The sequence below is a fragment of the Mauremys mutica genome, chromosome 11 (assembly GCF_020497125.1).
Source record: "Mauremys mutica isolate MM-2020 ecotype Southern chromosome 11, ASM2049712v1, whole genome shotgun sequence".
NCBI lineage: Eukaryota > Metazoa > Chordata > Testudines > Geoemydidae > Mauremys > Mauremys mutica.
The window spans coordinates 39,863,910-39,876,153 of NC_059082.1; the positions used below are offsets into that span (position 1 = coordinate 39,863,910).

Here is a 12,244-nt window from a genome sequence, read left to right on the forward strand (position 1 = left end):
AAATAAGAATTCCATGATCTGGAGCAGTTTAGCGGGACTCAAACAGAACACTCCCAAGCATGTTATGAGGGGATCTTTCACCCATGAAACTTAGGAGCTGGGGAGTATATGCATACAGAGCCACTAAACATAGCAGAGTAGAGCTCTGCATGACAGATGTCTACACAGCTGTACACAGGCTCAGGCATTTCCCTACTGTTTTCCTTAGTGGTCTGAGCATTGGCCTGCTAAACCCAGGGTTGTGAGCTCAATCCTTGAGGGGGCCATTTAGGGATTTGGGGAGTGGTCCTGCTTTGAGCAGGGGGTTGGACTAGATGATCTCTTGAGGTCCCTTCCAACCCTAATAATCTATGATTCTATTATCTCTTGAATCTATTGGGGGAAGTGAGAGGAGTTGGGGTTGCTGGAGCCTGAGGGCAGGGGCAGCACCAGCACGCCAAGCACGTGCCTGGGGTGGCAAGCTGCGGGGGGCGCTCTGCTGGTCGCCGTGAGGGCAGCAGGCAGGTTGCCTTTGGCAGCTTGCCTGCGGAGGGTCCGCTGGTCCTGCGGCTTCGGCGGACCTCCCGCAGGCATGCCGCCGAATCCGCGGGATCGGGGACCTCCCGCAGACAAGCCGCTGAAGGCAGCCTGCCTGGTGTACTTGGGGCGGCAAAATACCTAGAACCGCCCCTGCCTGAGGGCCAGGGGTTTTGGAGCTATCAGAATTGAAACCATGTTCATGTAGAAAATGTACATACCAAGTTCATGAAATTTTCCCTGCAAACCTATAGTTCTAACACACACAGTAGTGGCCCTTCCTTCCAGTTGCACACCCAGGAGTGCTGGACTACATAAGGTCTGAAGAAACTGAGGAAGAGGCTCCTTCAAAGTGTAGCCAAGTTGTGTGTATATTCTTGCCTTCCTTAGTTTTCATACTATACAAGATTAGCAAGAAAAATCTTGCAAAATGTACAGTATGGGTGGCATGTAATTTTTGAAGGCTCATAACTTGGTCAAAGTGAAAAGCAGTTCTCCAAGGGACACTCAAATGCACTTCTTTGTGCAGGGTACTTCCCTACCAAATTCCAACTTTTTACCAGAATGACTTCAGCATTAAAGATTTGGTTTTTTAAAGCAAGGTTTTTTTATAATGGGAAACATTAATTATTTTACTCCCTCTTGCCTCCTACACAAAAGAAATGACTGAACGGTTTTTCTGAAGTTTTTCAGAACAATGTACTTTGAGGAAGAGATCAAATATAGAAAATTTCAGCCTAATAGGTGAAAGTTTTTTAAAAGAATTATGAGTGACACGAGACATGGTCTTGGATTGAGTGGTCCCATTGTAATAGTTTCTAACTTAAGAATTTTTAAGAGTTCAGCTGTGGAAGAAGCTCCCAAGGTGCTGTGGAATCTCCATCAGTAGAGAGATACTAGGCAAAACCAGGCATCGTTTAGGTCTCTTCCAATTTGAATGATTCTAGGATGAAATTAGATGACTTAAGAAAAAATTGTGTAGAATAAATGGTTAATATGATTTTTTCTTTTCCAGACTTGTCAAGTGTGCCAGATGATGCTGCCTAACCAGTGCTGCTACTGTGCTCATCAAAGAATCCATACTCACAAGTCCCCTTACTGCTGCCCAGAGTGTGGGATACTGTGCCGATCAGCCCATTTCCAAACCCATGTCAAGGAGAATTGCCTACATTACTCTCGCAAAGTTGGATACAGGTTAGTTCTGTTTATAAGGGTCTGTCTGGGGATGTGAGGAAGAATGGGGGACTATTTCAGCTCTTTGAAAAAAAGGCAGATTTTTTTTATTACCTGCTACAGAAAATTAGGCAGATTGAGGTGCAAGGGCTGAATCCAAAGTCCCTCTGAAAGATTGTTTTTAATATATTGATAGCATAAAAATCACTTCCACCTACCAGTTTGAGGAATGGATAAAGTCTGTTTGTTTGGGTTGATAATTGCTCACACATCCCAACGAAGGAAAGCATTCTGGAACAGCAAAACAGATTTAAAAATATCTCATGTAACAAGAAGAAGATTACAGTAAATAAAAACTATTAGAAAACATTTCTGAGTGCTGAAATGAATTTGAGCACACTTAAAAAAAAAAAAAAAAGAAAAAGAAATTGGCCAATTTGTATAAGCTTCAAGTTTGGCACCCAAAATTATTAGTGACTTTTGAAAATATTGGCCCTGAAATCTTTCCACTTTTATACCCACTGGCATCAGTCCCACTCAAGCTTAGATTTATTTTTACTGTTAGCTTTCTATTTAGAAAGATATATGCCTTCAACAATAGGACCTGGGTATCTCTAGGAAAGTTAACACCACACCCATGTTCTCCAAAATGGAGAGATCCCACAAATCTGCAGGAAAATTTTGCTTTTAAGATAGGTAGTACATAGATGTTTGCAAGATTGTAAGAGCTATTTGGTGCAATGAAGTGCATATCTAGGAGCTGGTTACAGCTCCCTGAGTGTATGTCTACATGGCAAAGAAAAACCCATGACTGGCCCATGCCAGCCGTCTCGGGCTGCAGGGCTGTTTCATTGCTGTGTAGACTTCCAGGCAGTGCGACCTCCCCTTATAAATTAAAAACACATTTTTATATATTTAACACCATTATAAATGCTGGAAGCAAAGCGGGATTTGAGGTGGAGGCTATCAGCTCGCGACCCCTCCATGTGATAGCCTTGTGACCCCCCTGAGGGGTCCCGACTCCCAGTTTGAGAATCCCTGGGTTAGAGTAATCTAAGGGCTGTTCAAACTTAAGACAGCTAACTGTGGTCCCCAACAGACCAGAGAATGCCAGAGTGTAGCAGTATCCCAGCCATGCTCCTCTCTATCGCCTTTCTTGCATGTGGGGTGAGGTACACATCTTCATGCCAGGTGGAAGCTTCCCCACACTATAAGAATTCTCAGCTGGCCAAATCTGATGGCTTTTTAGTCCCTTTGGGTTGCTGGAATACAGCAGAAAGTCTTGCTCTGTGAGATTTACTGTGTCTTTCAATATACAAGGCCCCATGCACTCAATGGCAAGATGGACCTAAATTCTGTGACAGTCCATAGATTCTGCAGCACTATGGAAATTCTGTAGCTGTTACCAATACAGTTTATAAAAGGAGATTTGTATTGAATTACAATTTATTTTTATATTTATGTTCATTGAATTCCTCTGTTTGTTTTCATATTCAATTTATTTTTCATTGTCCCTACACTCTAGTTTTCAGCAATATGCCACTATCTTTAAGTTTGAGTTAACAGCCCATTAAGATGAATGATATCGTTTCAGGCTGCCTGCAAACTCAGGCAGACATCACTGCATTCGTTTCACTCAGGTTACACTTTCAAGCTTTTTCTTCTAACCATGGGGGTTCGAAACTTCACATGAAATCTGAGATTCTGAATCACAATTCTGAGGCGGGGGTGAAATCTGCTGCAGTTTTCATGGCTGCAGAATTCACAGGTTACTGATAAAAATTTTCAAATTTATTAACAAAAAGGAAAAAACTGGCATTTTTCTCATAATTGAAAACTTGGAACAGAGAGCTGTCAAATAATGTTTCATCACCTACCTCCATTCTCCAGTGTGACATTTGGAATACATCCTGAATGCTTTAGGAGAGCACCTGCCTTTTGTTAGATGCTCCATGGTAATATCCCCTTTGTCACGGTTCAGGGCTTACTATAGTCAAGAGGAAGGCTGTTGGCTAGAGAAGGGGAGCAGTGTGGCCACAGTAGTCTCTGTTAGTTCTGTCAATATCCCTGCCTTTTCTTTGGTGTTGGGGCCTACCACAAGGGATTATTTTTTATTATTTATTTGTATTGTGGTAGCCGCTAAGAACCTCAATCATAAACCAGGGCTGCACTGTGCTAGGCATTGTACACACCACACACGAACAAAAAGAGAAGGGCAACAAAGTTGTGACACGATTATGATGATCAACAGATGGCTCAGGCAGTGGTGCTATAAGGAGGGCTTTGGAATGTATGGCCACTGGGAGCCATTCATGGATAGAGGACTGTTCTCTCGGGATGGACTTCACCTGAGTAGGGAGGGAAATAGACTTCTAGGATGGAGGCTGGCACAACTGATTAAGAGAGCTTTAAACTAGGAATTCAGGGGAGATGGTTGGGAGATGTCGAGGTAATCTCCATGATGGATTTTAACATTGAGAGGGAAGAAAACGAAGTAAGAAAGGATACAGTCGTGGGTAGGAGAATGGACATAAGGAGGAAGGGTAGTGTAGATACCAGTCTAATAGGTGATACTGGCGGTAGAATGTCTGTGCCTAATCGGGTAAAGAATGTGAGCAAAGCCAAACAGCAAAAATTAAGATGTTTGTACAGCAATGTGAGGAGCCTAGGTAACAAAATGGAGGAACTAGAGTTACTGGTGCAGGAAGTAAGCCAGATATTATAGGGATAACAGGAAACATGGTGGAATGGTAGTCATGACTGGAGTACAGGTATTGAAGGCTATATGCTGTTTAGGAAAGACAGAAATAAAGGCAAAGGTGGTGGAGTAGCATTGTATATCAATGATGAGGTAGACTGTAAAGAAATAAGAAGGGATGGTATGGATAAGACAGAGTCTGTCTGGGCAAAAATCACATTGAGGAAGAAAGCTACTAGAGCCTCCCCTGGGATAGTGCTTGGGGTGTGCTATAGACCACCGGGATCTGATTAGGATATGGATAGAGACCCTTTTTAATGTTTTTAATGACGCAAATACTAATGGGAATTGTGTGATCATGGGAGACTTTAACTTCCCAGATACAGACTGGAGGACAAGTGCTAGTAATAATAATAGGGCTCAGATTTTCCTAGATGCGATAACTGATGGATTCCTTCACCAAGTAGTTGCTGAACCAACAAGAGGGGATGCCATTTTAGATTTGGTTTTGGTGAGTAGTGAAGACCTCATAGAAGAAATGGTTGTAGGGGACAACCTTGGTTCGAGCGATCATGAGCTAATTCAGTTTAAACTAAATGGAAGGATAAACAAAAATAGAGCTGGGACTAGGGTTTTTTATTTCAAAAGGGCTAAGTTTAAAAAATTAAGGAAATTATTTAGGGAAGTGGATTGGACTGAAGAAATTGTGGATCTAAAGGCAGAGGAGGCCTGGAATTACTTCAAGTCAAAGTTGCAGAGACTATCAGAAGCCTGCATCCCAAGAAAGGGGAAAAAATTCATAGGCAAGAGCCTATGAAAGCATGATCTTTCAAGGTCCCTTCCAGTTCTAGGAGATTGGTATATCTCCAATAATTAAAAAAAAAAAAAGAAAAAAAGTTGTAGACCAAGCTGGATAAGCAAGGATCTCAGAGCGGTGATTAAGAAAAAGCAGAAAGCCTACAAGGAGTGGAAGATGGGAGGGATTAGCAAGGAAAGCTACCTTATTGTGGTCAGAACATTTAGGGATAAAGTTAGAAAGGCCAAAAGCCATGTAGAGTTGGACCTTGCAAAGGGAATTAAAACCAATAGTAAAAGGTTTTATAGCCATATAAATAAGAAGAAAACAAAGAAAGAAGTGGGACTGCTAAACACTGAGGATGGAGTGGAGGTTAAGGATAATCTAGGCATGACCCAATAGCTAAACAAATACTTTGCCTCAGTCTTCAGAAAGGCTAATGAGGAATTTAGGGATAATGGCAGGATGACAAATGGGAATGAGGATATGGAGGTAGATATTACCACATGCGAGGTAGAAGCCAAACTCAAACAGCTTAATGGGACTAAATATTTAAGAATATTAAAGGAACTGGCACATGAAATTGCAAGCCCATTCACAAGAATTTTTAATGAATCTATAAACTCAGGGGATGTACTGTATGACTGGAGAATTCCTAACATAGTTCCTATTTTAAGAAAGGGGGGGGAAAAAGTGGTGTTCTTCGAGTGATTGCTCATATCCATTCCATGTAGGTGTGCGCGCGCCACGTGCACGTTCGTCGGAAGACTTTTACCCTAGCAACTCAGAGGGTCGGCTGGGCGCCCCCTGGAGTGGCGCCACCATGGCGCCGGATATATACACCAGCTGACCCACCCACTCCTCAGTTCCTTCTTACCGCCCGTGTCGGTCGTTGGAACAGTGGAGTGCGCCTTAGCTGACCTCCACTTCCCTAGCTACTCGTAGTTTCACTCGTTAAGTATATAGTTCAGATGTTATAGTTGTAGTTAACTTTATTTGTTTGTAGTGTAGTATAGTATAGTGTATTTATTTCACAGGGGTTCGGGGTTTATCCCCTTCCCCTCACCCGGTGCCGGGTCCGATGCCCGGTCCACAGGGTTTTATAATGCTCGGCTGGCCACAAGCCGATGCCGACAAGAGATCCTCTCCTAAGTGCCTCGAGGAATCTCACCTCACAGATAAGTGCCGCATTTGTGAGGCCTTTAATCCGAGAACAAAGGGGAGCGGGACTTTCGTATCAAACAGCTCCTGAGGGAGGCAGCTCTTGCTCCTCCGCTCTCGGCACCAAGCGCTGGTTAGTCTTCAAGGAGCGCTCCCTCGGCACCGGATCGCCGGTACCGCCAAGGCCTCTCGGCACCGGCCGTCGCTGGCTCCGACGTCCACTCGGCATGGATCCCTCTTCTGGAGGATGAAGAGGCACAATATCCTTGCTGTGTCCGAGCCGCCTGCTCCGCAGCCGAGCGCTATGCTCAGTCGGATCGCCCGGCACCTGTACCTGCTGCGGCACCGACAGTATCAGCACCGTCGACTCCGGCCACGCAAGAGCCGTCGAGTCCAGCACCTGAATGCTCCCCGGTGCGAGCTGTGGTTGAGCTCACTATTCCCTCCACGCCGGAAACATTTCCACAGCGAGGGAGTTGATGGCAAGGGCAGAGCCTGCGCTGCTTTAACCCCCGGCACCGCCGGTGCGGGTTATATTGTCTATCGGTGAGCCTGTCTTGCTCATGCCACCCTGCGTCGGCACCACAGAGCGGCACCGTTCACGATCACAGTCCCGCAGATGTTCTCGGTCCTGTCGCCAAGCCCGGTGCCGGCACCGTTCACGGTCCTGGGACCATCCCCCATATTGGTACCGGTCGTACCCGCGGCACCAATCAGCGTCCCGTTCCCCGACCTGGTACACTCGGTGCCAATCCAGCTCCCGGCACCGCTCCAGGCACTGGACTCATGTAGCCACTCCCGGCGTCAAGCCTCGAGATCTCGGTCAGCCTCCCGGCATCGCTCCGGTCGCAGGTCCCATTCTCGCTCCCGGTACCAGTAGGCCTCACGGCACCGATCCCCGGTGCCGCGTCGAGCGCCATGAGCTGGAGAGGGAGACTCTGCCCAGGGCTTAACTTCTCCATGGCCATCCATTCAGATGTGCACACCAGAGTCTTCCGGGTGCTCCAGGCCAGGACCCTGACCCCATCAGTGGCTGCCCTGTACATCTTGGGCGTGCCATCAGGCCAAAGGCCTACCTGTGATCCCATCGCGCTCTGTTCCGTCAGAGCACTGGGTACCCGGGGCGACAGTTAGCCGTCCCCCTCCGACCAGTACGGAGGAAGTCCGGTTCTGCCACCGGATTCCCACATCCCACCGGATCAGCAGGTCGTCCAGGAGCGTGAGCCCACACAGGACCCACTTGCCCCCGGCCTTTCTTCTCCCTCCTCCCCAGATGAGGCGGTGGCAGAAGCATACTCCTTGGGCCCTCCCCTAATCGGCCTAGGGGCCCATCAGGACCTCCCGAGATGGGTGGCATTCACTATGAATCTCCAAGTGGCCACTATCCCGCCCGTAGGCACGGGAGTCGAATGCATGTGCATGGTATCCTCCAGGGGCGACGGGCACCTATATGTACGTCTTTCCCCCTGCTGCCTTGTCATCTAGTCCGTCAATCAGATGCAACGCCATGGCCTACAGGTACCAGCCCTTATGTCCAAGGGGGCTAGGCGAATGAACTTCCTGGGCCATAAGATGTACTCGGCAGGCACCCTGCAACTTCGCGTAGCAAACCAGCAAGCCCTGCTTAGCCGTTACTATGGGCAGCGGTGAGAGAATTTACGGAGTCGGTTTCTCAAATCTCCCGTCAAGAGTTTGATGCCCTCCTGGAAAAAGGGCCCAAGTGGCGAAAGCTTCCCTCCAGACCTTGTTGGATGTAGCGGTCTCCACAGCCACGACTCTGGCCTCGGGTGTTGCCACGAGGCGCATTTCATGGCTCCAGTTATCGAGCCTTCCCTCGCAGCTGCTGCACACTATACAGGACTTGTCCTTCAATGACAAAGGCCTGTTCTCAAAACTGACCCTAGGCTGCAAGGCCCAAAGGACAGCGAGGTCACTACGCACTCCCTCTCGGCATCTACATGCCGATGTCTCACTGCCGACCTCTCCGCCAGCCTCACCGCCCTTACCCTGCGCCTAGACAAGGACAGGGCTTTGCCAGCAGGCGACGCTGAGGCAGTCATAGGCGTTGGTCGGGACCCCAAGGGGCCAAAATCAGGGTCCTCCTAACACCAATCGGGCAAAAGCCTATCCCTCCTCATCCCTCTTAGGGACCCCTCTCACGAGCAATTCCTCTTGCGAGAGGTGCGGGCGCTCCTCACCATCGGAGCTATAGAGGAGGTTCCAAGGACGAAGGGACAGAAGGTTCTAGCCCCACTAGTTCCTGATCCCCAAAGTGAAGGGAGGTCTCAGACCTATCCTACACCTGCGGGAGCAGGTTCCGCATGGTATCCATGGGGACCGTCATCCCATCCTTGGATCTCGGAGACTGGTATGCCGCCCTCGATATGAACGGCGTGTATTTTCACGTCGCCACTTATCCTCCACGCAGAAGGTACCCCCGGTCTATGGCCAACTGTCATTCCAGTTTACGGTCCTCCCGGTCGGCCTCTATGCAGCCCCCTGTGTATTCAGTGTCTAGCTGTAGTCGCTGCCCTCTCCGCCACCGTCAGATACACGTGCTCCGTATCTGGACGATTGGCTCATTCCAGGGGCCACCGGGGCCCAAGTTACCTCTCGTGTGGGCGTCGACTAGGTCCTATTCCTGCGTTTAGGCCTGATGATCCATATAGCGAAATCCACCCTGATTCCCACTCAGGAAGTAGACTTAACTGAGGCCACCCTGGACTTCAGTATCGCACAGCCTGCTTACCTACGCCTTAATTTCACGCGATGGTAACCATTGTACAAGGTCTACAGACCTTCCCGGCAACTTTGCGTTGAACTTGCCTAGGTTTCCTGGGCCACATGGCTGCCTGCACGTGCGTAACCAAACATGCCAGGCTTCGCCTCTGTACACTTTAATCGTGACTCACATCGGTGTACCACCCGGCCAGAGACAGTATGGTCATGGTCGCCTCGATCCCCCCGAGCGTCCTAGGCTCCCCCGACTGGGGGTCGACGCCCTCCCTGATGTGTGCAGGGGTGCTGTTCCATCCACCTCACCCTCGGTGTCCCTCATGATGGACGCCCCCATCTCTTGGCTGGGGTGCTCACTTGGGTCAGTTTCCCACTCCAGACCTTTGGTTGGCTCAACAGCTGCCATTGCACATCAATGTCCGGGAGTTGGGAGCAGTCTGCCTTGTATACCAGGCGTTTCAGCAGCACCTACAAGGCTGTTGTGTCTCGGTGTTCACAGACAACACAACGGACACCCGTTGCATAAACAAGCACGGAGGAGCACGGTCCTCCTCTCTTTCCAGGGAGCTATCCAGTTCCGGGACTCCTGCACAGCTCAATCGACGGACCTGGTAGCGTCCTTTCTCCTAGGGGTCCGGAACACTCTGGCGGATCGCCTCAGCAGTTCCTTCCTGTCTTTCAAGTGGTTGATTCCTCCGGATGTTATCCATTACGTTTCCGGAACTTCGCTCTCGCGGGAACAGAACGAGAGAGAAGTTCTGCTCATGCCAAGGCCTCTCCCCGGGCTCGATCTTGGCTGCTTTTCTGATGCCGTGGACGAGCCGTCTGCCGTCCACTTTCCCACCGCACCCGCTGGTTCGCAAGGTCCTGCTAACACTCCGCAGGGACAGAGCGCATCTGATCATGATCGCTCCAGCGTGGTCCAGGCAGCACTAGTACACCATGTTGCTAGACCGGTCGGTAGCCAACCGATTCCCCTGCCTCTTTGCCCAGACCTCATAACGCTGGATCACGGCAAACTTTACCACCTAGACCTGCAATCCCTGCACATCTCCGCATGCCTGCTGCGGGCCTAAACCGGTCCGAGTTACGTTGTTCTGCCTCGGTTCTACAGGATTCTCCTGGGTGGTAGGAAGCCTTCCACTCGGTTAACGTATCTGCCCAACTGGCAGTTTTTCTTTTGCTGCTATGAAACACAAGGTTTCCCCCACAGAGGTTCCGATCCATTTCCTCTTGGATTGCCTATGATCTTCAAACAGCAGCGCCTGGCGCAGTTCATCATTAAGGGTGCACTTGGCAGCCGTCTCTACCTTCCTCCCAAGGGAGAGTGGCCGCTTCATATTCTCGCACTCTGTGGTTTCTAGGTTCCTCAAGGGCTTGGGGCATTTATGCCCCCAGGTTCGCTGCCCCACCAACTCCTGGGTCTTCAACCTGGTTATAAGCAGACTTATGCCTGCTCCATTCGAGCCACTGACAACATGCTCGCTGAGATACCTGTCCTGAGGGACAGTTTTTTCCTTGTAGCCTTTGCATCGGCTGGACAAGTCTCCGAGCTTCGGGCTCTCACAGTGGACCCACGGTGCACTATGTTGCGTAAGGACAAGGGGCGGTTGGGACCACGTCCGGCCTTCCTCCCTAAGGTGCTGTTGACCTTTCATATCATCCGGGATATCTTCCTTCCAGTCTTCTTTCCGAAGCCCCATTCATCGCGACGGGAGCACATTTGCCCTCCCTAGACGTCCGTAGGGCGCTCGCTTTTTATGTCGAGCGGACAAGCTTTTTTGTACGCCCCCAACTCTTCGTTGTATTGGCAGACCGAATAAAGGGCCTACCTGTCTCCTCCCAAAGCTTTTCATCTTGGATGACGTCATACATTTGCACCTCCTGTGACTTGGCCCATGTTCCGTCGAGCCACCTTACTGCTCGTTTCACCAGGGCTCAGGCTTCTTCTGCTGCCTTTCCGACTCACATACCCTTCCAGGGGCTATGTCGTGCTACTACCTGGTCCTCGATCCAGACCTTTGCTTCTTTGGTCTACTGTCCAGAGATGATGCAGCCTTTGGCTCAGCAGTTTGCATTCTGCAACATCTCACTCCGACCCCACCGCCTACGTAAGGCTTGGGAATCACCTACATGGAATGGATATGAGCAATCACTCGAAGAAGAAAAGACGGTTACTCACCGTTGTAACTGTTGTTCTTCGAGATGTGTTGCTCATATCCATTCCAAACCCACCCTCCTTCCCCACTGTCGGAGTAGCCGGCAAGAAGGAACTGAGGAGTGGGTGGGTCGGCTGGTGTATATATCCGGTGCCATGGTGGCACCACTCCAGGGGGCGCCCAGCCGACCCACTGAGTTGCTAGGGTAAAAGTTTTCCGACGAACGTGCACGCGGCGCGCGCACACCTACATGGAATGGATATGAGCAACACATCTCGAAGAACAACAGTTACAACGGTGAGTAACCGTCTTATCCTAGTAACTACAGGCCTGTTAGTTTGACATCTGTAGTATGCAATGTCTTGGAAAAAATTTTGAAGGAGAAAGTAAAGGACATTGAGGTCAAAGGTAATTGGGACAAAATACAACATAGTTTTACAAAAGGTAGATCGTGCCAAACCAGCCTGATATCCTCCTTTGAGAAGGTAACAGATTTTTTAGACAAAGGAAACACAGTGGATCTAATTTACCTCGATTTCAGTAAGGCATTTGATACAGTTCCACATGGGGAATTATTAGTTAAACTGGAAAAAATGGTGATCAATATGAAAATTGAAAGGTGGCTAAAGAACTGGTTAAAGGGGAGACTACAACAGGTCATCCTGAAAGGTGAACTGTCAGGCAGGAGGGAGGCTACTAGTGGAGTTCCTCAGGGATTGGTTTTGGGACCAATCTTATTTAAATTTTTTATTACTAACCTTGGCACAAAAAGTGGGAATGTGCTAATAAAGACTGCAGATGACACAAAGCTGGGAGGTATTGCCGATGCAGAGAAGGGCCGGGATATCTTGCAGGAAGATCTGGATGACCTTGTAAACTGGAGTAATAGTAATAGGATGAAATTTAATAGTGAAAAGTGCAAGGTCATGCATTTAGGGATTAATCACAAGAATTTTTGTTATAAGCTGGGGACTTATCAATTGGAAGTAACAGAGGAGGAGAAGG

General features: G+C 48.9%; 1 protein-coding gene across 4 annotated transcripts in view; it reads left to right on the top strand.

Moving 5' to 3' along the window:
* ZNF592 (zinc finger protein 592) overlaps positions 1–12,244 on the top strand; it is a 96,482-nt gene that overhangs the window by 54,456 nt on the left and 29,782 nt on the right. For all 4 annotated transcript variants that reach the window (XM_044980815.1, XM_044980817.1, XM_044980814.1 and 1 more), the window contains one exon: positions 1,532–1,710. In XM_044980815.1, the coding sequence (XP_044836750.1) occupies positions 1,532–1,710 (179 nt within the window). The remainder of the gene's footprint in view (positions 1–1,531; positions 1,711–12,244) is intronic.